The sequence below is a fragment of the Mesoplodon densirostris genome, chromosome 9 (assembly GCF_025265405.1).
Source record: "Mesoplodon densirostris isolate mMesDen1 chromosome 9, mMesDen1 primary haplotype, whole genome shotgun sequence".
Taxonomy (NCBI): domain Eukaryota; kingdom Metazoa; phylum Chordata; class Mammalia; order Artiodactyla; family Ziphiidae; genus Mesoplodon; species Mesoplodon densirostris.
In genome coordinates, this window is record NC_082669.1 from 89,094,625 (window position 1) to 89,116,352 (window position 21,728).

Below are 21,728 nucleotides of genomic sequence, written 5' to 3' on the forward strand. Positions count from 1 at the left end.
CTGAAGCCAAGCTATCCTCCAGAGGAGGGTGTGGAAGGAGCTAGACCATCACACGTGAAGAATCAGTAGGAAGAAAAAAAAAATAATAAAGATGTTGCTTAAAGAATTTGCTTCAAATAAAAGAGCTGCATTTTAAAAATAAAGAAGTGGCATTATGGAGGACAGTCAACACACCAATGACATTTACACTTTTGAAGTCAGTTCTCAATGACGGGGCTTTCCCAGAGTGCCTTTCTCCCTTTAAGACACATAAAACACAGACTTCCATGCTTCCTGACAGTCCTGCAGGGAATCCCTATTTTTTTTTTTTAATGGAGAAAAGAAAAACTCCTTGATTTAGAAACCATAAAAAGAACTAAAATATCTTCTTTGAAAATAGAGAAGTCAGCCATGTTTAAAACAGCCAAACAAAATATACTAGTTCTTTCCTTAGGCTCTGGGTTCCTCTGATGGTTGTCCAGTCAGCTAGTGGTCAGAACTGACCCATGGCTGGGAAGGCAGCCCTTTGGCCACTGTGTGATCTGTGCTATTTTCACAGAGGGGACTCCACTGGTGGGGGGGAGCGCGCATCTTGCCACAGATAACTGCTGGGGAGGCGGACGTGGCCACCATCCAGGAGTGTGAAGCCCCTGGCTTCTTTCCTCTGGTTGCCAACACACTTGGCTAAAAGAGAGGCAGGACAGAAGGCAGAGCCTTTTCAAAGTAGAGGAGAGCCCTCAACAGAAGCCTTTTCTTGTCCTTGAAACTGTTTTGCTTGATATCATTTAGATGGAGGCCAAAACTATTTTTGACAAATATTATGATTCATGGCTACATTTAAATCTTATTTTTCAGGGAAATTTTAGCTACTGTAACAATTTAACATATGTTGATAGAGCTCTCTCATGCCCCAGGCACTGACGAATAAGACCAGGTTGCTACCACCCTGAGAAGGTCACGGTCTAGGCGGGAGGCACAGAAGTCGACAGGCCGACAGCACACAATATGCACAGTGCCTGCCTGCCCGGCAGGCTTTTCTCCTTGTTCTAGAAGAGCATCTTAATTTAGCAATGAGGGATCATCCCTCCCTGTGGCTTTGACCATTTGTTTCAAGTGGGCCTCTCCCCACCTACCTCTCCTCAGCTCCAGAGGGCATGTGACCCATGTCTGGCCACTGTGAACCGTTCCTTCCTTAGGCCACAGTGGTTGCTTGAGTCATGGACTGAAACCCAACATGGTAGAGTCAAGCCTGGGCCTTTGCTGGAACCAATGGGAATGAAACACACCCTTCCCACTAAGGTTGCCATAGTAGGTTGAAGGTATCCCCCCCCCCCGGAAGAGATAACTGTCTGGAACTCAGAATGGGATCTAATTTGGAATAAAGGTCTTCGCAGCTTTAACAAAGGGAAGGAACTCAAAATGAGATTATCTTGGATGAGAGTGGGCCCTAAATCCAATGACAAGTGTCCTCATAAGAGACAGAAAAAGAAAAGGCTCAAACACACAGAGAGGAAGGTGATGTGACCGTGGAGTCAGGGATCCGAGTTATGCAGCCACAGGCCAAGGGATGTCAAGAATTGCTGGCAGCCACCAAAGGCCAGGAGAGAGGCATGAACAGACTACTCCTCAGAGCCTCCAAAAGAAGTCAAGGCTGCTAACACCTTAATTTCAGACTTCTGCCTCCACAATGGCAGGAGAATACGTTTTTGTTGTTTTAAGTCACACAATGTGGTGATTTGTTAAAGCAGCTCTAGGAAAGGAATACAGTTGCTAAGCTGGCAGTACACAAGCCCACAGCTGCTGGCAGCCCTCTTCCTGTCACGTGGAAGAAACCTGAGGATAAAGCCAACATGCAAGCAAGCAGAAGCCAGAGCTGGAACAGGATGCATTCCTGTCAACTTCATTTTAAAATGTGGAGCTAAGCCGACCTGAGGTCAGATTTACTCCTAGACTTTTTAAGTTTCTGAGCCCCAAATGTTCTCGTTGGCTGAAGTCTGAGTCCTGACCAAGACAGTGAAATAAATGTTTTTGTAAAAAAGTTAATAAACAGAAACCTCCGTTAAAGAGCGTTGGGAGACCAGAAGGGGGAGCTCTCAAGCCCTGTGAGGATAGCAGAGCCCAACAGGGAGAAGAAAGACTCCTCTTTTGGCAAGGACTCAGCCAATGAAAAGCCGTGGACTCTGTTTACTAGCGCCCTCCCAACTTCCTTTTCCCCTTTATAAAAGCTTGCTCCCTCCCTTGCCATGTGGGGACTTGCCTGTGGCTCGCCACGACTGCAGACCCCAAACTGCAGTTCCCTGCTGATCCCTAATAAACCCATCTTTGCTGGAAGAATATCTATTTTTCTTCTAAGTGTTTCAGGTCAACACTTTCTTCACTAACGATGTGTACAAAGGGTTGCAATTGCAGAAAAGAGCTCGGCTAACCCCTTCTGGGTATCTAGGAAGGTTTCACTAAGGCGTTATCATTGATAAGACCAAGGGTCTTAAAGAATGAAAACAGCTCCAGGCAGACACTGGGGATGCTGCATTTCCAGAAAAGGGAAGAGGATCCACGCAGGTGCATTAGAAAACGCTCAGGTCATAAGATGAGGCACAAAAGCACAACGAGTGAGGGGAGATGGAGGGAAAGGCAAGAAATCAGGCTGTTTAAGAAAGAGTATGTTCTCTTTGTCCTCCCTACAGTTTCGCAGGACAAGGATGGGAAACATGACTGCAGAAACCAAAGTCTGTAACCTCAAAAGAGAAATAGCAAGAGGTAGTAAAAAGAAAATGAACTTTGGAGCCACAGGACTCTGGGTTTGGATTCCATGCTACCACTTACTAATTAATTAGGTTATCTTGGACTGTTGTGTACTTTTTTTGAGTCTTAGTTTTCCCATCTGTAAAATAGGTATAATATATGCCTCATAGCCTAATGAAAACTCAGTTATATGGTACATATAAAGTAAGCGCTAATAGTTCCCTCTCCTTTCAATGAATTATCTTGGACTTGGGAACAATAAGACAAACAGAGAGAGAGAGAGAAAGAGAGAGAGGGAGGGAGAGAGAGAGATTTTGGAAAGCAAACATTAACATTTAATAGAATATGGTGTATGTTGGAATTTACAAATCAAAAATAATTAGGTCAAATCATAATTATACATACTTTAAATGAAAGTTGCACTAAAACTAATTTTTAGAGACCAACGTGTCAAATCACCCATTTCTATAACCCTTGACTATGTGGACTCAGAAGTGTTTCCAGAATCACCATTGTATTATGAAAGCACAAAAATGTTCAGAAAACTGCATAATGATTAATGAGCCTTAAAATGAATCAGTAACACAAGAGTATAAAAGCAACAAGAAATATGAGTTAAGAAGAAAATATTTAGAACAATTAACAAGAAAATTCTAAACTTCAGGTCCTCCTAGAACACAGGAAAAAGAGCAATAAAGGTCTCTAATAGACTTTGTTTAAAAAAAAAAAGAAGTAACAAAAACCTGGGAGACACTAACCATTTTAGCTCTTTTTCACTGAAGCATCAGTTGGAGTGAAATTTTGCCAGGAAATAATTCACTTGATCTCCCACCCCTGAATCATCCATTTAAGGGAGCCATACTGTCACTTGGGACACACCCATTCCAGTCTAAGGGCTCTAGGACACACCCTGCTGTTGACCAACAAGTCTTAAAGGAGTTTTGCTTCAGTGGCTTAGATCCCCATAGCATCAAGTCACCTCATTTTCCCAGGCCTGGGACTTTGATCCTATCTGTACCTAGGCCAAGTCACACACCTCCCTGCCTTTACCTCCACCCAAGTCCAAGTCAACCCCAAGAAATTTCTAACTCATATTCTGGTTCCATCCTGCCCCTACAATCCAGTTTTTTGTACATGGTCCCCTTAAAATCTGAATTGTACCATGTCACTCTCCAAACCCTTCAAAGACTTACCATTGCTTGAGAATAAAATCCACACTTCCTGCCATGACCTATGACACTAGTCAATCACGCCTTTGACTGCTTTTCACCTCCTGTGCTGCCACCCCGCCCCTTGCTGTGTTCTAGCCACACTGGCTTCCTGGATATCTCTCAAATCAAAAACTCACATTTGTTTCTTTCTTAATAAGATACACTTTATAATTATTAGCTTGAACTTATAATCATTAGCTTGTTTACTTGTTTTCTTTTTAAATCTGTCTCCTCATCAGAATCTAAGCCCCTTAAGGCCAGAGACCAGAGCTGTGAATTCCCAGCACCTAGCACAGTCCAACTTCACATGGACATCAATCATTTGTCAAAAGGGTCATCAATGAACAAGCTCCTCGGGGCCTGGAGTCATGAATCTAAATATCAGAAACCCTATACCTTTAGGACATCTTGCAGTCATGAAACACATCACACACTTATATACCTGGAAGACTCAAAGCCAGTTGAAAGGAGAACAGTACATTCAGCATATTTACCTCCTTTCTGATTTTGCATCCCCCCTATTTGTCAGACCTAGCAAAGCTCTAGCCCTTAACTCAGCTTTGCCTGACCGGAAGTGTAGATCCGCCATCTGGTTCTGGTTCTCAGAATCAAGTTTAGCAGTCTGGGCATCAAACTTGCTGTCACCTACTTAAGCTACTGCTTCTGTTTCCCAACTTAATCCTGGCCCTGAATTGGTTTCTTGGTTCTCTCTCCTTCCCATACAACTTCCTGTTGTAGACCCAGCCATGCCCCCAGACCTCATGCCTCCCAAGTAACAGCAGGTATGTTGTGAATTCTTACCCTGGGCAGGGTTTTACCCTCTTCCACTGAGCACTTTCATGTGGACTGCTAGCCTGTCCATCTACCTACCTCCTCCTCCAAACTACCTGCTTCCTGGTGTCCTGTCATCAGGATTCACTCACCTGCTGTGTGCTCATTTACTCACTCATTAAACATTTTTAGAGCATCTTCTAGTCCTTGCAACTACAGTACAGTACAAAGACTAATAGGCTCTGATATCAATTCCAGTGCTGGCGAGGGGCTCCCCACACCGACAAGCAGTTCTCGGGATACCAACAAGTTTCCTACAATTCAACTCAACTCTGACACTGTCCACCCAGAGAGAGTGTCAGATTCCACAAGTTGAGGGCTCAGTCCTACAAGACTACCCCCCCACCCCTGGCCCACACTTCAGATGCCAATGGCAAGCCCGAGTTATCACCTGTACTTCTGACCAACTGGTTATCGATTGGGGGTTCCAACGACCTCCTCCTTGGACTTGAGATAAATAAGGTATGCTCTCCACCTCGGAAGGAAGAGAGAAGTAATTAAAATCCACAATGGTAAGATATCTTCATGGTTCCCTAGAGACGGACCAAGGTTCACAGTTGCCCACTTCTCACCCTCTACTTTGTCTTGACACAAGTGTACTCAGGCTTCTCTCCTTCCTACATGCCCCTGAACTCTGTCTGCCCCCAAATCTGAGCAAGCACTGGAAAATGGACCATGTCCCCGTTATTAGCTGCCTCTGGAAAGCGGCTGGTCAGAGCAGGACACTTTCCTGGTCATTTCCCCTTTGCCTACCCAAACTTCCCTTAAAAGTTTCTATTAAGCTGTTGCTTACCGCTACCTACCATATAAAAGAAAACCCTTCTTCCTTTTGATTTTGTGATACTTGTGGATTTTTGAATTCAAGTCTTCTCTCTCTTGCAATCGTCTTCATTCTGAACAAAGCCTCTCCTTGTCTAAGTCTGGATTTGTTTTTACTTGAGAGAACACACAGAAGAGAAACCTCACTTAAGTTTGTCTGGGAGGATGAGGAGGTGGAGATCTGAGAAGGCTTCCTGGAAATAATCCACGAACTGAAGGATAAGGAAGCGTAAACCAGACCTACATAGGGGGAGGACAGGAATTCCAAGCTGAGATGTGGCATGAGCGGATCTCTTGCCACATGGCAGTCAGTTCAGGATACCACCCAGAACCATAATCTCTTGATCTATGCTCTGCAGGGCTAGATGCACTTCTTGTCCCATCCTGCATTTGGTGTTGCTCCCAAACATCTGTACCCAGTGGGCTTCCTAAGTCCAGATTTGTCCCTCTGTGTGCCCACACAGGCACACTTTTCCTTCAAATATGTATTCTTTCACCCAGCATGCCATGGACAGCTCCACTGAACTCTGGTATCTCCAGAACACCCAAGGGATCAAGTTGTTGATGTGACAGTTACAGACCCTCTCTCGTTATTTTCATGGACTCTTGGTCTGAGGCATTTCACACTGTAGGCTTAGGTTGAGTTCCCATAGCCCAGAGATAGGAGACTAAAAGAACACAAGAAATGTAAAGACTGTAAGCTTGACAGGAAAGCCTACAAGGGCGGGAATCAGGTTGGACTCACCCAGTGCCATATCCCCAACCTCCTAGAAGGGGCCCCAACATACAATAGGTGCTCAAATATTTCTTGAATGAAATATCACATCAACTCCCATGAATATTTCCATCCACCCTAGGATTCCTCCTGGCAGTCACATCAAGCCCATTCTGAAGGGGAGCATAGTGGTTGCCCTCCTCACAGGGCATCACAACCTCACAGTGGTTGTGATACTAAACACAAAAGGCTAACAGTGTACTCTGCACTTGCCTCTTTCCCTTAATTGCCCATTATGTGGGTGCCAGCGGTGATTCATGATGCAAATATGGCCCCAGAGTCACATGGCCCTGTGTACCACTGCTTCAGAAGTATGTCTGGGCTGCTACAAGAGGCATTTTTTTTTCTCACTAGTGGAACTGCCAGAGATATGTTTAAATCATTACTTAAAATTCCTTTCTCGACCAAACCTCTTCCCAGAGCTGTTAACAGGAAACAAAATGTGCTGACTCGAGTTTCACTTTGCCTCCTTTCCCCTGCCTTCCCCTTGTGGAGTCCCCAGTGAATCATGAAATGCCTCTGACCAGGTAGCATGGAAAGAAGCAAAGAAAGAAGCCCGGGATCTGTCAAACGTGCAGATGTTAGAGCAGAAAGACCATGTGGCCCAGTTTTGCCAAGGGATGTGACCCTTGAAATAATTGGCGCCTTTTTCAATAAACTATTCATCTTATACCTTCCTGATTGCACTATTCTTGAGCCATTTCTTTTCAAGGAAACCATAATTATTGCTTAGTTGATAAGTTATGATGGAAAGCGGGAAAACACACTCTCATTCTCAGGCCAACTCTTTTAGCACCTACAAAAAAGTGACATGAAGGGATTCTGATGTTGCTTCATTTCTGCAGAAAGATGTTTTTATATTATGTTCTTCTATCAACACAGTAAAGTGTGGATGGCACCTTAAAGCTCTCATCTAGTGCTGGAGTTTCCAAACAGAAGAGCTTGAACAAGAAAATGACTTTGGAAAGGGAAATGAAAGAATGCAATTTCTTTGGGGCTAAGCGCAGGAGGAGAAGCACATGCTTGCCGTGATGCGGGCATTCAGCTCTAAGGCAGGCGGAGCCCAGCTGGCAAGGACAAGGGGAAATGGGGCTGGCTACCTTGGTTACGGAAGCTGATGCCTCAGGAGAAACAGGGGAGTCCAGGGCCCAAAATCCACCTAAAGAACCGGGACACATGTGGGTTCAGTTCAGACAGAACTCCATGAATCAGGGTTCAATCCAGCAGTTATGGCTGCATTGTGTCCCCCCCAAAATTCACATGTTGAAGTCCTAACTCCTAGTACTTCAGAATGTGACATTATTTTCATTGCAGATGTAAATAGTGAAGGGTCATTACAGATATGATTAATGAAGATGAGGTCATACTTATATGAGATCATCTAATATGAGGTCATACTGGATTAGGGTGGGTCCCTCAGAAGGAACCACCCCTTCTGACACCTTGATTCCGGACTTCCAGCCTCCAGAACCATGACACAATAGATTTATGTGGGAATTCCCTGGTGGTCCAGTGTTTAGGATCCCACACTTGCACTGCCTAGGGCCCAGGTTCCATTCCTGGTCAGGGAACTAAGATCCCACAAGCCACGGCGGAGCCAGCCAAAAAAATATGTGTGTGTGTGTGTGTGTGTGTGTGTGTGTGTGTGTGTCATTTAAGCCACCCAGTTTGTTGTACTTTGTTACAGCAACCCTAGGAAACTCATACAGTTGGCAATAAGAGTTAGGGAGCAGGAAAAGAATATCTCGAAACAGGGACAACCCTGTTGATGACATATCCTGACCCTTCCTAAGCATTTAAATGGGAATCTCTGAGAGAGAAACTCAAACCATCCTCTGAGACTGAACTCCTTTTATTTTAGGGATATGACACTAAAAGGATGTGAGAAATATAAAGACAACAAGCTAGACAGGGTCAGGAGCCCCGCACACACTAGGGACCCAATAGACAGGACTCTGTTCAATGGCTTCATGCATAGTCAGATCTCAACAAGTGCATGAGTCATGCAGAGGACCAGACACCTCCACACAGTCAGGGGAAAGAGTTGACAAGGAATAGGCAGTGTGTCGTGGTTCAACCTCAGAGGTCAGGGTCTGGGGCAGAGCCCCACTCCTAGGGATCCAGAGAATGAGTCAGGGTGAGAAAGCACTGTAAGTCTGCTACAACCTAGAGGGGAGCTCAGGGCTCACCCCGGGACCACCAGGTACAGGGTCCGTCTTGGCAAAATCATTCCAAAGCCCAGAAGCTTGTAAGCTAAGGTTAGGACAAACTATTGGCCCTGATTAAGGACCTGAATCAGGACAAACTGAATTTTGTTCAGGAACTGAACAAAACTGAAACAGCTGCCAAGGGCATCAGTGATGCTGGTGGGAGTGACCGGGGAGAACAGGGGCTAAAGCTGTAGAGCAAGTCAGACCCTGATTATCTATAAGCGGACACATCTGGGTATCCATCCATAGATCAAGAAATAAGAATTGTCAAAACTACATATATTTTTTACATACATTAATCATTTCACAAATACACACATTACAAAGTTGGCATCATATTCTACATGCATTTTTTGTCTCTTTTTCTCAAGAAATTGTGTTGAACTCACCTAAATTCATTCCACTCACATCCCACAGCGTACTCCCTTTGAGCTTGGAGTCCATAAACTGTCACCCTCCACTGCCTCCTGGCAGGTCTTTTCGTTACATGAACTGCAGGATGCCCTCTCTTGGGCACTGTGTTCTTGGCCAATGCCTCTGAATGACGCCTCCATGAAGGCAATGATCACATTCATTTGAAAGTGTTTGTTTACATCTCTGTATCTTCTGATACACAGTAACCAGCTAGGAAGCAGAGGCCATGATTCATCTCTAGATCCTGAAAGCCTAGAACAAGTATGCCCTGATCCATGGTGGGTACACAATAGATGCTGGCTGAGTCAGTTAATATATAGAAGGCTCAAAAGGAAGAGGAGAAAGCATATTTGGTGAGCCAACACTGACTAGCATTTAATGAATTCATGCATTCAAGTAGGTGCCAACACTATTCTATGTAGTATATTAGTCATGCTAAGAGAAAATAATAATAGGATTGGTCTCTGCTAGGAGGTACAAAGCAAGTTTCAGGAATGAGGAGGACTGGCTGCTTTTGTGTGAGCTCTTATGTAGGCCTCACTCTGCTTTCTTATTTGCTCACTGAGCAAACTGGGCACAGGTTCCGGGCAATAAGACAACTCCTGGATCACCCATCAGCGAGGATGCCTAACACAATATGAGTTGGCAGTTGTTGACCACTTACCACGAGCTACACATTGTTCTGTATGATTTCTTTTGATTCTTATACAATTGCTATCCCCATTGTACAGATAAGAAAACTGAGGCACAACAAGAGTAAGTAATTTACCCAAGGTCTTATAGCTAAGCTGTGACAGATCTGGAAGTCAAACCCAGCCGATACGAAGCTCTTAGCCACTCCCCAGCACTGTTTGGCCTGAGGGATCCAGGGTGGGCTGAACCCATAGATTACAGGCTTTGGTATTTTCCAGTAATAAAAAATTGAATTCTGAGTGGCTCAACAATGTGGAAGACCCAAAGTTTCCCGTATAGGTTACGTGTTAGCAAAGAAAATGCATAAGCCATTGTTGGGACCATCTCTGCCCTTCGGTTCCCAGAGCCTGAGGAAGCCTGACCACTAGGCTCACAGCACCAACACCACCATGAATCTGGTGACAATGGTCATTCAACAGAAATTCATGAAGCACCTGGAGTATGCCAGGCACTCTGCTGGGTGTTAGGGTAGGGGAGTGTCCTTCCACTGAGAAAAACACATTCTGGAGGAAGAGGTATACAGAGAAATTGCCATTATGATCAGAGTGGCAAGTGATTCCACAGGGTTAAGCTCAGGGGCTCATGAGAGCACATCCAGTACCTCAAGCTTGTCCTGATATCTGAACAATGTGCTACCTGAACAATAAGACGCAAGCAAACACAACTGTTGGTGACACCATAAGTAATATTCAACAGCCAGGGGTGACAAGATTAAGACAGGGTAGAATGTGTACCACAGCAGTTGTGAAGGGCTAGTAAAGAGAACAGAGAGGGTAGGTGGTCAGGAGCCACTCAAAATCTCCTCTCTGATCTTTCAGGCAGAATATGACCAAGTTTGAAGGTAATTAATGAATCAAGCAAAGCCTTCTCTGGCTATTTATCCTACACACCGGCAGCACATCCGCCACCTTCATAATAATCTACAGCTTTGCCACACATTCTGGAAAAAAATCTGTATTATCCCCATTCCTTTCACTAGTAATACCTGATATCAAATAGCCCTTTAGAGTTTATAAAGAACATTTCACAAGTATTCTAGCACATGATGATCACTGAGCAGAGGGCCACCATTTTATAGACAAGGAAATTAATCTTCAGACAAAGTCTCATAATTGACGAAGGGGGATTTAGACACATTTTTGACTCCGAGGTGTGTTCCACTGCATCAAGCTGCCATTGTTTACTAAATACTTAACTACGGCGTTAGAATCATAGGTTTAAAAGCATCTATTGAATGCTATTTGCCATTTCACATTAATAGCAGCTGTTGCTACTTAGAAGTTCCTAAGCCCTAAATATTAAGCAAGGCCAGAATGAAGAAGGGCTTTGAAATGATGTTCTATTTGATCAAGTTCTGCAGTAATTGTCAAAATTGTATACACTTTCTTTGGATCCCTATAAAGCTTCTGCAGGATCGCTGCACCTGCAGTTCCAATTTGCAATTTCCTCAGCCCTCCTTTGAAGTTTTTCTTGCCAATTACCTGGTGTTAATATTAATTAAATATGATTTGCAACTTGAAATGTGGTGCTATCAGTGGAAGTCAGCTGTAGGAATATAAAGTAAAAATTTCAATTGAATTAAAATGTTTCCTTTCATTCACAGTATTTTACAACATTAATACTTTTGTCAAATTGATATTTGCCTGCTGGAAGTCATTTTTCCAAAGCAATGAACATCTATGGGAAAAAGCTGCCCTTTATGTACTTTTTTTCTTTCTCTCATTGAAAATACTTTGTTTTATTCTTGAAGCAAAACCGCTGCAGTTAATAGAAACTTGATTCTTGTTTATAATCCAAGAGGAAAAAAATGCTTTATTTTAAAACTGTACTGAGATAGCTTAAAAAATGATCAGAGGGCACTTTTCCATTGTAGAGGTGGAATGAAATTTCCCTTACTTTATTTCTTGACCCACACCGAAAATAAATTACTATCAAATGTTTTGGCAAGTGTCGGTCATTTTATATACACAAAAATGAATTAATTAAATTGATTTATTGCATTAACATTTCAAACAGATTGTGCCAATCCAACGACCTCTGTGATCCCTTCCAAGTCTGAGATTTTAAGATTCTGAACACGTCAGACAATAGTCAGAAGCTTCCAGCATTTGCAAATTAGAAGAAAAAAAGTCACGTATGGTAGATTTGACAGAATCAGGTCTGTTCTGCCCCCTGTAATGTGTGTGATGACGACTCGCAGGCCTGTCATCTTCAATAAACCATTCATAAACATGATGACTGATTAAAGGAGGTGTGTTGCCATACTGTGCAAATCCACAGTGAAAAGATACAATGCTATCACAGATTCCTTTTATCTTCAAAGATAAAGCTTTAGCTTCCTTGCCCCTTAGAATGATCGTGGCAGCATTAACATTTATTATCCTGTCTTCTTTTTTAAATAATATAATAAGGTAAGACAAAGAAGGGAAAGAACTTGTCTAAAGCCTCAAGGAAGTCATTTATTGAGTCACAAACTACAAGTTCCAGAGCTTATGACAGAAAAGCATGGGTATGTATTATTAACCTTCTTATTACAATATCAATGAAAACATCATATCAAATCATTAAAACAAGATAGACATAGAGGACTGTGGTCCTAACAACTGAGGATGTGTAACATAGGTGATGGAGAAGTCTTAACCACCAGCAGCAACTAAGCTATTCCCTTCCCTCAAGCCAAAAGAGACCAAAGGGGGAAATAAAAATAAATTAGGCCAGAAAAGACTCTAGATGTCCATAATTTCCCAGGTGTTATTGAAAAGAACAATAGCTTGGAATTACACAAAGCAGGGAGGCTGAACAGCCGGTACACCACTGTAGAGGGAGTGCCCACTGTGATCCTACTAGGAGGCTCCTGACTACTTAGAATCCTGGGAAAGCCAGACACAAGGATCCCACCACCCACCCCCGTCTGGAACCCTGAGTTATCCATTAGGTTGCCTCATCTACCCAAGTAGTCAAGACTGGGAGAGTAAAATTCTGTAGCACTTCAAAAGGAACTTTTGAGCTGGTTATATTATGGTCTGCTCCGTTACCAAATTCTGTCTACGGAGCACCCCCCTCATCTTTATTGCTAACTGATTGTCCTCCTGGCCTACCTCCCATCCCTGTCACTGGGATTTATCTCCCTAAGTATCCCCTTCATCGCTACCACCCCCTGTTATGGGTATTAAATTGTGTCTCCCCAAAAGATACAGCAAGTACCTCAGAATGTGACCTCATTTGGAAATAGGGTTATTGCAGATATAATTAGCTAAGATGAGGTCATACTGGAGTAGGGTGGGGCCTTTAATCCAATATGACTGGCATTCTTATAAGAAGAGAAGACAGAGACAGAAACAAGAAGGGAAAAGACAGCAATGTGATGATGGATGCTGAGACTGGATTGATGGATGAAGCTAATGAACACACATGGTCACCAGCAAATACCAGAAGCTACCGAGGCAGGACAGGATTCTCCCCTATAGGTTTCAGAATCAGCATGGCCCTGCCGACACCTTGATTTCAGATTTCTAGCCTCCAGAACTGTGAGACAGTATGTTTCTGTTGCTTTCCGCCACCCAGTTCATGGTGTTTTGTATGGCAGCCCTAATACACCCCCTCTCAAGGACATTCCTTGATTCTCTGCCACTGTACCACACACTTCCAGCTGTGCCCTCTGGCACAGTTCCTGTTCTCTTATGAATATCTGCTCAATAACCTTGACTTCTTCCTCAAGAACTCCTACCATCGCCTATCATGGAAAACTTCAAAGAAGACTGAGAGCCCTCCCATGGCCACAAACCCATCAAGAGAAGAGAAAAGAGAATACTCTGCCCTATTCTTAGCTTTCCCTTACTAAGTCTAGCCCATTATTCCCAAATCTTCTTTTTTTTTCATTTATACTAATTTTATTTTTCCAGCTTTTTTGAGGTATAATTGACAAATAAAACTTGTATATATTTAAGGTGTACAACATGATGTTCTGATATATGTACACACTGTGAAATAACTACCCACAATCAAGCTAATTCATATCTCCATCATCTCACATAGTTTTGTGTGTGTGTGTGTGTGTGTGTAGTGAGAACACTTGAGATTAACTCTTAGCAAATTTCAAGTATACAGTACAGTTTTACTAACTATAGTTACCATTCTGTACATTAGATCTTCAGAATTTATTCATCCTGTTTACCTGAAAGTTTATTTCCTTTGGCTGACGTCTTCCCATTTCTCCTACCACCCCCCACCAGCTCCTAGCAACCACCATTCTACACTCTGCTTTCATGAGTTTGACTTTTTAAAATTCTACCTATAAGTGAGAGCACATATAAGCGACAGCATGCAGTATTTATCTTTCTGTGTCTGGTTTATTTCACTCAGCATAATGTCCTTCAGGTTCATCCATGTTGTCACAAGTGGCAGGATTTCCTTCTTTTTTAAGGCTAAATAATACCCCATTTTACATATATTTTCTTTATCCATTCATCCATCAATGGACTCAGTTTGTTTCCATATCTTGGTTATTGTAAATAATGCTACAATGAACACAAGAGTGCAGACATCTCTTCAAGATATTGATTTCATTTTCTTTGGACATATACTTAGAAGTGGAATCACTGGATCATGTGGTAGTTCTATTTTTAATTTTTGAGGAAACTCCATATTATCTTCCATAATGACTGTACCAATCTACACTCCTATCAACTGTGTGCAAGGGTTCCCTTTCCTTTACATTCTCACCAATGCTTGTCATCCCATACCTTTATGTAAAGTTTCTTCCCAAGAGTGTATCTTCCACCCCCTTTAAGTCACACTCTACTACATGTTCTACCTCAGCAATTACGCTTCCCACCTCAATTATCAATTTGAATGAGTTTCAGATCTATAGCTCAATTCCTGCCTTGGCTTTAGATCAATGTTCTTTGCTGCTCTTCTCTACAAAGGTATGTACCAGTACTCACAGTTTATTGGGTTCATAACCAAACTATGCTTCCCACCCCAAACCAAACTTTCCACTTCACCGTCTCTTTTCTATTCATGGCACTTGCATTTTCCCAATTGCCCAGGTTCAGAATTTCAAGCTTAATTTTTTTCTTCCCTTCGAGCTCTAATTCCAATCAATTGCTAAGTTCCAGAGACTCCACCTCCAAGTGCCTCTCAAGTCTGTTCCCTCTTCCACTTCTATTACCACTACCCCATGTGAGGCTAAGACTGATACTACAGAGGCCTCTCAACTGGTCTCCCCATCTTTCACTTCTCATTAGCAAAGTCTTAAATACATATCCTAGTAGACCGCTCTCTCCTCGGTAGTTTCCTCCACTGTCTAGAAAATAAAGGATAAAGTTACTATCCTATGAGGTAAAGTACTCACCTATGTGTCCTTGTCACAAAGCCTTCCAGTTTTGTCTTCCATACCTCACTACACAAACTATGATCCAGTCAAATTGTGCTATTTGTTGATCCCAAATATTTTTCTTTTGACTTCTCCAATAAAAATGCTATAGTCAAGGGGCTGAGATTATAACAGCTAGGACATCAAGGGGTTATTTGTCTTATTTTATCAAATAATTCCTGTCCCTCTCTCCCTGAGAAGGATCCTGACCAGAGAAGAGACATCACTGGCATCTGTGTTCATGACCATCATTCACTCATAAATTTCGTTCTCCAAGACTCACAAAGGACACTTCCCCAAGTCTCAGATTTTGTTAAAATGAAAAACGTTCTAATCAAACCGTACAGGCATTGTACCACTAAACAGATTTTCCTTTCACTATCATTCCATTATGATCTGTCAGAATTAATCAGAGACAAAACATAGGAAGCCTCAATTTACACTGCAATTTCTTAGCAATCAACGTTCTTGAAGAGAGAAATCCTGAACAGAGTACAGGAAAATTTAGAAGAGTCAGGAAAATATACAATTTCATTAACAGGCAGACACTCCAAAAAATGAATGTATACATCTCCTTCTCAGTCAAGAGACTAAGATTTTTAAAAACACTAGTAACACAGTGACAGAGATGTCATCAATGTTGTAGTAAGAGGAGAAAATATTATAGAACTAATGAATTTTCATTAGAGGCATCAGATCATTTCAGAATGGGTTAAGTTGCTACCCTATGCCATTCCCATTAATATCATTGTCATGTAAAAGGTTTCATTTTCAGTTATTTTTATTCTGGATAAAATCTTTGTCATTAAAATGAGGGATGATTTTGTTATTTAATATATTCCATGGCATACTCTAGTGTGGTACTAATTTGGCCTTTTCAGTATTCTGCATATTAATTGACAACCCAGCCCTCCTCCATTCCCCAGATAAGTGAGAACTGAAATAGAATGGACAGCCAATCACGTCACAGAGTACTGAAAGGATCAACACAGAAGAAACAGGTTGCTCTATCAGGAGCATCCTACACAAGGCCCTAAAATTATTTTCTCCCATACTAATGACTAAGATAGAGACAGCAATAATTAATGGTACTGTCTGAATCCTTTTAGGTGACAGTTACCTAAGAAGAGCAATGCTCCTTAAAAGTGAAAACGAAATATTTCTTTTTTAGTAAGAAGAGTAAAACTGAGATCTCACTTAACTTCTAGAACAATGCATTTTATCAGATGCTTCAACAATTGGCAAATCATGTCCTGTACTGAATTTTTCATAGTAATCTGTTTCGTGCACACAAAATGTGCCCTATACTTGAGAATGTACAGGATCACTGCAGAAAACTTCTCATTTCAATACATACTCTATTAGTTTCCTTCTGTCATTGAATTACCACTTTGGTGAGAACCGACATCAGCTGCTTAAATAATGCATTAACCCTGCTTTCAGAAGCTATTGTTTTCATTCGAGTGGGCATTTCTCCTAAGGATAAACTTGGGATTCTTTTCCAAGAAGGTAATGTAATTTACCATCATTTAAAGTTCAATTCAATGTTTTGAATCATCTTCATAGCAGTAGTGATATAATTTAAAATTCCAAACAGCACAGATTATGGCATCATGGATATTTACAACAGGAATGAATAGCTGTCCCTTAAATAAATTAAGCCAATCTTTCCAACAAAACCAGGTCTTTTCTACATTTTCTGTAACAGCATAGCACTGGAACAAATGCTAAACACACCAAATATTATGTATAATAAGTTTCCATGTTCTGTTATATGCAGAAGAACAGATCGCAGGCATCTACAAGTGTTTCAAGAGAAAACCTTATTCCAATAACTTTGTCTTTGCTAATTAGAGAATAAGCCCAAATCACTCCCATGGTCTTTTCCTGCATTGAAGCTTCTAAGAAAAACAATAAATTACCAATATAATTTCCTGCAAGTTCAAAATTACTCAAAAACAGCTAAAGGACACTTTAAATTTTCGACAAAACATTGTTGTTACTTTTATAGAAAAATATGCAAATTTTATTCAGTAATTCTTAGTAAGAACAATAGCATTTGTTAAGTAATGGTAACATGTCTCCTTTCATCCACAAAGTTATATTGTTGACCAGTCAGCAATAACATTTATGCCCTAAGTTGTTTTTGTTTTCTGGTTTTTCCACGTAATGTAAGCCTCATGGCTAAATATACACGTAGTAAAATGCCTACAGAGATTTGGATGAGAACCTTGAAAAAACCCGGGACAGGGTTCACGAGCACCCTGTTTTAACCAAGTTTTCACATCTTGCCCTTAATCCCACTGTAAGCTTCAGGGTTTGAGGTAAGAATAAAAATTCAAAAAGTGAAATATGAGAATAAGAATATCGCTTATGTATAGCCTTGGGGGCTACTTCAGTATTATTTTAAGATGATTACCAGTCTTAATTCCCTCTAGTGTTGGATGTTAAATTCCACTGCCTTTTTAAAAAAATTTAATGACTTGCTAATGTAAACCTCCATCTAGAACAATCAAATAGTATGTCACTTATTCAAATTTACAGTGGCTCTAATGTGCCAGCAAACTCCCCCGTCAAAACAGACAGCTTTAAAAAATGTTCGCCTGAGTCAGGAGCTCTAATTCCTAAATTAGCACCAAAGTGTCACCTTGATAGACCAAGAACAACAAAATCATTTATAATAAACCCAGCTTCCCCCTAGAGTGGACAGCCTAGGTCATGTATCTCTAGGAGCTCTAATTATCCCATATAGATCAGAGAGCTCTTGGGGGTGCTCAGACTTCTGCAACCTGCCATCTCCAAATGCAATAGTCTGATAAATACATGCTTACCAATCTCCCGCGAGATGTGCGTGAAGGCCTCCACACCGCTCTCTCCGTAGTTGCCCTCAGAAGCCAGTGTTGACACATAATTCCATCCCAGTGCCGTCACAATGTCCACCATGGCTTGCGCTTGGTAGGAGTCAGGGGGGACCACCCGAGAGAAGAAGTCATACCTGGTGTTATCACTTAGCTCTGGGGCTGTGGATGCATAGCTGATTTGAGGTATCTGCAAAACAAATGACAGGTCATTTCAACCCATGAGGAATGCTGTCAAATGATGGATTGTCACACAGGAGACTAAATAGCCAAAGCTATACCAGAAACCTAGACAGATCAGCCTGCAGCCAAAATAGGGTTTCATGACCACCAACTTAATTAGAAAGTATTTTATAAGGGTCTGTGGACTCACTTTCTTTCAAAGCACATTTCTAAACAGTATGAAAGAATTTAGTTTTGGTTCAGGTCCCATTGTTTCAGAAGCCAAAGCAAAGCATTTGTGCTTTTTGTTTTTGTTGCTTTTTTATTCTGTACATGATAAGTTCTGGTGTGGAAATGAGGCAGAAATGAACATGAAATGTACATACATGCTTCAGAAAAAGTCACCTCTGAAATCATCTTTGGCTTTAGGACATAAAGGCTACATAATAATGAACAGAGAATTTAACATGAGACTATTTTTATACTTGATACCATTTCAGTCTTAAGATTATATTTTTGGCTAAGTATTTTAAATATATAGTTTTGCAAGGCTAGCCACTGCTTATTGATATAATCACTACATACCACAATAAGATTTGGGAATAGCTAACCACGTATCTTTTAATTATAACATCTTTCCAGCCTTCCAACCCTCAAAAAAAAAAAAATCACAAAACAGGAATCCATACCATAATTGCTTTAGGAAAAGAGACTATTTTCTGACATAAAAAGGGTGAATTGCTAGAAAATATTCAAAATTAGAGATCGTATGTCATTTCTCCTAAATAAATTCAAGCTGAGGAACAAATTAACTGCACACCATAAATCTACCCCTAAAAATATTTGAAATGCAATATTCACTCGTATAAACAAGTGAAGATTCTTACTCTACCAGTGAAAAGTGCTAGGATAGAAGAATACAGGGATGTTAAAGAAGCATGGCAGAAGGACATGCAGGCTAGACGGAGCACAGAAGATGCAGGAAATCTGACAAATAGGCCAGGAAGGATATTTCAGCCACACGAAACTGCATGTCCAAGGCCATAGAGTCAAGAAAGGGCATGGTGGGACTTCCCTGGCCGTCCAGTGGTTAAGACTTCGCCTTCCAATGCAGGGGGTGAGGGTTCGATCCCTGGTGGGAGAGCTAAGATCCTACATTCCTTGCAGCCAAAAAACCAAAACATAAAACAGAAGCAATATTGTAACAAATTTAATAAAGACTTTAAAAATGGTCCACATCAAAAAAAAAAAGAAAGAAAGAAAGGGCATGGTATTGCAGCATTTCACGTGGTAGGAATGCAGGATACCAAGGGAGGAATGTCAGGAAGTAAAATTGCAAAGCTAGACAGACACCAGAGGATGAAGGGCTAGTCAGGTATGACAAGGAGTGTGGATTTTATTACCAAGGCTATGGGGAAGCACAGCATGATTGTAACCAAGGGAATGGCATAATCAAATTCTTGTTTTAGAAAGATCACATTGGCAGCAGTGGGGAGAGTAGCAACCCTCAAATTTCAGTGTCCACCTGGGCAGCCCCATTCCCAAAGGTTCTGACTTAGTATGTCTAGAGATCTAGGAATCTGCATTTTAATATGCCCTCCAGAAGAATCTGATACAGGTGGACCCACACTATGCTTAGAGATAAACTGAATTAAAGGGAAACCATACTAGATGCAGGACAACCAGTTAGAAAACTACTACAGAAATCTATGTAAGAAAGTATAAAAACTGAAATAAGGCAGTGGCAGGTGGAAAAAAAGAAGGGTGTAGAACCTGTAAGTATCTAAAAGACAAGGAAAGGTGTAAGAAAAATGTGTAATGACTCTCAGTTCTATGGCTTTGGTATCTGAGTAGACGATGTTTGCTATTTACCAAGACAGAAAAACAAGAGGAGATTCGGAAGACAAAAATGATGTGTTCAATTTTTGATTTGTTTCTTTTGAGGTTCCTGTGAGATGAATGAAAACAACTAAAAAGTGGGCAATGATATTGTGGGATCTGGAGTTTAGGAGATGTGCATCTCATTACTCCTCTGCTGCCTTGCTGTGGTGTGAAAGTTCAGAGGTCAAAATGATTCCGCGATGCGCTAACTCAGGTTGCTTGGTTGAAGATGCAGGTTTGACTTGTACATAAAACCATTAATTCTGCTCTCCATCAGATTCTGCAGCTAATGTCAGTGCTCTGATGTCAAAGAAGCTGCCATTCCATCTTCCCACACAAGGCTACACACTCTGGGATCCAACCATCACCCACCACTCCCTGGCCAGATGATTCCCAAGCCACAAGGAGGTTTTGACTCTCATCTTGACACCTTTATAAACCCTCAACATCTGTATCCAAACCTTTCTTAGGGCTAGAGAGTCCTACTCCATATTGGTAGCCAGTGAAGTGACATTGAACATCCTAAGATATAAAAGCCTCCTTGCCCGGGGAAGAGAAGTAAAAGAATGTGCTTGGAGCTCTCCAGGGTGCTGCAGGATTTGTTCCGCTTCTGTGTAACCTGTGTCTATCTATATTGCCTACAAAAAATGATTTAGCCTATTTCACACCCAATTCTTCTGGTAGGACCAAAATAACTTGCCTGTTAACATTGTGGGATCATGAAAACTAGTCTTGACCTGCCTCCTTTTTGCCCTTTTGCTTTCTCTGCCAGATACACCAGCCATCTCTTGATAGACTGTCCCCTTGATTAGGCTTTGTGTCTTTGTAGCACATAACTACTTAGCAAGGACACCAGTCCAAATCTCTAACCACACACCAAATCTTGGATTTTTTTGCCTTTTCTTGCTTGCTTCTAGAGGACCTGGGAAAGAGACAATGGATGATTCAGTGAGGTCTACACTTTACTAGGTAAAACTTTCCCAAAGATCCAGAGCATGTTCATTTCTATGTTCTAATGAAAAAGATCCATGAGCCTGACCTTCATTTTGGAAGGGATTCTGTGTGTGTGTGTGTGTGTGTGTGTGTGTGTGTGTGTGTGTGTGTGTGTGTGTGTGTGTGTGTGTGTGTGTGTGTGTGTGTAGGAGGGGAAGGGGAGCATTCTATAGCAAATTCTACGGCACTATACCATTTCCTTGTCTTATTTGGATGTATAATAATCCTCCCACTTCCTCAGCTGCCCAGAGTCTAGCAGGAAAATGCCCTACACAGCCCCCACCCTGCTTATAATAATGAGGCACCTTTTTCTAAAAATGAGCACAAAGTGTGAAAATTTAGTGTTTGAAACAAAAACTAATTATCTCAAATTACTACCTTCAGTCAGTCACTTTCAGGGCTGTTTAATTAGCAGTCAGCGTCACGTGCAGGATTAATTAAACAGGTGTAAAGTGTATATAAAATAAAAGTGCAGATAAGAAATGATTGTTTGAATAATTAGGTAAAGGACTTTCTCCGCAAAGTCTTGGAGAGTTTTCTCTTTGCGGATCAATGTGTGGAAAAGTAATGTGAGAGTATGTGTTTGTATTTTCATTTGTTCAGTTCTTGCTATGTCTCTGCCTACAATAATAGACGCCAGGGTATACTGAGCATATTTCAAGGCTTTTCAAATTGTCATGGAGTCGCATCTCATTTTTAGTTTATTGTGGTCGACCCCTAAGCATTGGCTCATTAAGTATTTTAATTTCTGTGTTGGCATCCCCAATATTTCCACTACCCTCAAAT

General features: G+C 41.5%; 1 protein-coding gene across 2 annotated transcripts in view; it reads right to left on the bottom strand.

Moving 5' to 3' along the window:
• The window catches only part of GRM8 (glutamate metabotropic receptor 8), a 764,868-nt gene that overhangs the window by 614,558 nt on the left and 128,582 nt on the right, over positions 1 to 21,728 (bottom strand). For both annotated transcript variants that reach the window (XM_060107898.1, XM_060107899.1), the window contains exon 2: positions 17,880 to 18,096. In XM_060107898.1, coding sequence (XP_059963881.1) covers positions 17,880 to 18,096 — 217 coding nt within the window. The remainder of the gene's footprint in view (positions 1 to 17,879; positions 18,097 to 21,728) is intronic.